Genomic DNA, 3,501 nt, shown 5'->3' on the forward strand with positions numbered 1-3,501 from the left:
TAAACTCTTAGTTCGTATGACAAAAAATATTCAGCTTCCATTTCTTTCTTATTCCCACTTTAAGCAGGAATAAATGTGGTTTACCAAAGAAATCCAGCTAGAATTCTCATAGTCTGAAAGAGAGAAAGGCAGAAAAAATGTCCTAATCTCATACTTACTTTATCTGCTCTATATTTTATTGAATGCGTACACCTTCCTTTATATATTTATTCATTCAATATTTATCAGATATTGTGTACCAAATACTGTGATACTGGTAGAAACTGTTGTTAGCAAGTAGGCCATTACTTTATAAATTCTATTTATTTAATAAATTGAAATTCCCATCTGGCATTAAAATGTAATTTGAAACATCACTCTCTCTGATAGATTTTTTAGCATAAGATTGTTACATAATCAATACAATAGGATTCTGAATGCTACAAGGAAATTTGAAAACATGGTGTAATATTCCTTACTTACTGTTAGAAGTTAAATGGCCCATTGCTTTTATATTCCTAAAGTAATTTTGTATCACATCTTAACCGTTAACATATTACCATTAACTATGATATATAAAAATGAACAGTTATTAATGAACTATTAGAATTTATTTATATATGATGAAATAATACATACAGTCTATGCAATAATATATATTTAATATATAACATATTAAACATAACATATAACATACATGTGCTATATATTATGTATTGGCCTCACACTTTCTCACTCTCTTTCTCTGTATATGTGAGTGTGTGTGTGTGTGTGTGTGTGTGTGTAATCAGTATTTCTGATTTGGAGTTTTATTATTTTTGTTTGTTTCCTCACCTGTATTGATGGGGACAATAGCAGTGCCTACCTCTATGGATTGTTATAGAGATTACTGCTCGATATCAAAGTTTCGTATTTCATTAATTTTTTATTAAAATGAAAGCTTAGGAATCTTTGATTGGGGATGGGATGAGGATGGTAAAACTAAGCCCCAATTTGGTAGAATATTACAAATATTCCAAAATTTATCCTGGACTAGATTTTTCTTCTTTTTCTTGCACTCATTTTTTTTCTCTCCCTGCAGAATCTATGATTTATGGCAGTTAATTCTTTTCTTTTAATATCATAGACTTTCTTTGCTAAGATCATCAACAATATCCTTTTGACCTCTGCATCAGTTGAATAAATCTTAGGCACGATGTACATTTTATTTATCACTTGAAATAGCTTGCCAACTACAGAGTTTCCTAATAGCATTTTTCATCTGGGCATTTCTCAAGGTATAGATTAAAGGATTTAACATGGGAGTTATCATAGTGTAGAACACTGCAACTGCTTTATCGATAGGCAAAATAGCTGCTGGTCTCATGTACACAAATATGCAGGGCACAAAAAATAGGACAACCACTATGATATGGGATACACAGGTAGAGAGTGCTTTTTGCCTAGCCTCCAAAGTCTTTGTCCTTAGAGAGTGCAGGATGACCACATAGGAGCCAATCAAGAGGAGAAAGTTTAACATACAGAGAAATCCACTATTGGCAGCAACAAAGAGCCCTAGAATGTGGGTATCAATGCAGGCAAGATTGAGCAAAGGGTTCAGATCACACATAAAGTGATCTATGATGTTAGGACCACAGAAGGGTAATCTGAAGATGAAGAGGATCTGTATGAATCCATGAAGAAAGCCTCCCACCCATGAAACTCCCATTAACAGGTGACACACTCTACGGTTCATGATGGTTGTATAGTGCAAGGGCTTGCAGATGGCCACATAGCGGTCATAGGCCATCACAGTCAGCAGGATGACCTCAGTACCTCCAAAGAAATGTTCCCCAAAAATTTGGGTCATGCACCCATTGAATAGGATGGTCTTCTTTTCATGGAGTGAATCTCTGATCAGTTTAGGGGTATTGACAGAGGAATAGCAAGCATCAATAAAGGAGAGATAGGCCAGGAAGTAGTACATGGGGGACTCCAGTAATGGGCTAGAAGTGATGGTGACCACGATGAGCATATTTCCTACCACAGTGAAGATGTAGATGACAAAAAACACCACAAAGATGATATTCTGCATCTTTGGATTTTCTGTTAGCCCCAGTAGAACAAACTCTGTTACGTTATTCCTGTTCTCCATATATTTCATGTTATGCACCGCTCCAGTGCCTGAAAAAAAAAAAAAAGGCATCTAATACATCATAAATCCCTAGGGTCTACTGAAATCTGAATTCTTATAGGATTTTTTTTTTTTTGAGATAGAAAAGAAAGTTTCCAATTTCTTGAAACTTACTCAAATTCTTTCCCAGGGTGGGTGATGTTTAAAATGTAGACATGAGGAACTTAGACACTGAGGCAGAAGATGATCAGTGTACAGTTAATGATGTGAGATACTTAGACACCAAGGTGAAGCACTCGCCTAGAGTGGCATGTTAAGTATGAAAAGAGAAGGAGAAAATAGATGTAAAGCTGTAAATGTAAAGCTAAGGAATTTTCCATCCATGCTAAGAAATAGGAAACCAAGAAGAGTAACTGAGAATATGTAGGATGAAAAAGGATTGGAGAAAGAGAATCTTGGATATAACTCCAGTAAAGATGTTTGTGTCACTTGGGTAAAGTGGACTGAGATTCTGCATGCGGATGAGAGACAAAGAGAGGAACCCTAGTAGTGGACTATTTGTAATAATTGACCTAAAGTGTAACAGGATATTGGTGATGGGAAAGCAAGATAGAGGAGATACTATAATCAAATGAAAAACATTTTTCCAAAATCCTCTTCAACCTACACCACAGCTCATGGCAACACCAGATCTTTAACCCATTGAGCGAAGCCATTGATCAAACCCACATCCTCATGAATACTAATCAGATTTGTTAACCACTGAGCCACAAGGGGAACTCCCCAATAACTTTATAATAGCTAATGAATATACTTTTAATAATTGATTTCTGTGGGAATGGTATAATAGCAACCTGTGTGGATAGTATTATTTCATCCATTTTGCACATGGGAAACTATCTCAAAGACTAATATTGATAGTAATATTAATTATCATATAAATAAAAATTTCATTATTACTGTGCTCCAAGTGTATTTGCAAACCTTTGGTTATCTAATCATCAGTACAAATCTGTGAAATGATTACTACTATCATTTTACACTTATTTTACAAATCAGTAAATAAAGCATAGAAAAGTTAAGGATCCTGCCCAAGATCAAGCAGATAATAAAGATGAGAACCATGATTATATCTAAGAAATCTCGGAGCCAAGATTAGATCAGATTATAATTTTTACTATTTTTTCCTCCAAATTCTTCACACATGCCCTTTATTGTTATGTTGTAGTAAACAATGTTAAACTAGTAAACTTCTTTTGAAATGACCATAATAATTATAAGTGCTTAATAATACTTCAGAGTCAAGCATATATACAACAATTTCATCAACAGACACACAAACATGTACACACGCGGTATAACATATTGTAATTCCAAAGTCTTAATAAGTATGTGTTATTGCTTTATTT

The 3,501-nt window shown here is 34.2% G+C and overlaps 1 protein-coding gene across 1 annotated transcript; it reads right to left on the bottom strand.

Annotated features, from left to right (window-relative positions):
* Positions 1 to 1,183: 1,183 nt before the first annotated feature.
* On the bottom strand, positions 1,184 to 2,125 carry LOC125124087 (olfactory receptor 4C46-like). Its single transcript, XM_047774259.1, has one exon. It carries the CDS (start codon positions 2,120 to 2,122, stop codon positions 1,184 to 1,186), a length of 939 nt encoding a protein of 312 aa, XP_047630215.1. The 5' UTR covers positions 2,123 to 2,125.
* Positions 2,126 to 3,501: the final 1,376 nt, after the last annotated feature.

Source organism: Phacochoerus africanus, chromosome 4 (genome assembly GCF_016906955.1).
Source record: "Phacochoerus africanus isolate WHEZ1 chromosome 4, ROS_Pafr_v1, whole genome shotgun sequence".
In the NCBI taxonomy this organism is placed as follows: Eukaryota; Metazoa; Chordata; class Mammalia; order Artiodactyla; family Suidae; genus Phacochoerus; species Phacochoerus africanus.

Coding starts and splice junctions, on each gene's coding strand:
- LOC125124087 (XM_047774259.1), bottom strand. CDS start 2,122: ATGAAATATATGGAGAACAGGAATAACGTAACAGAGTTTGTTCTACTG.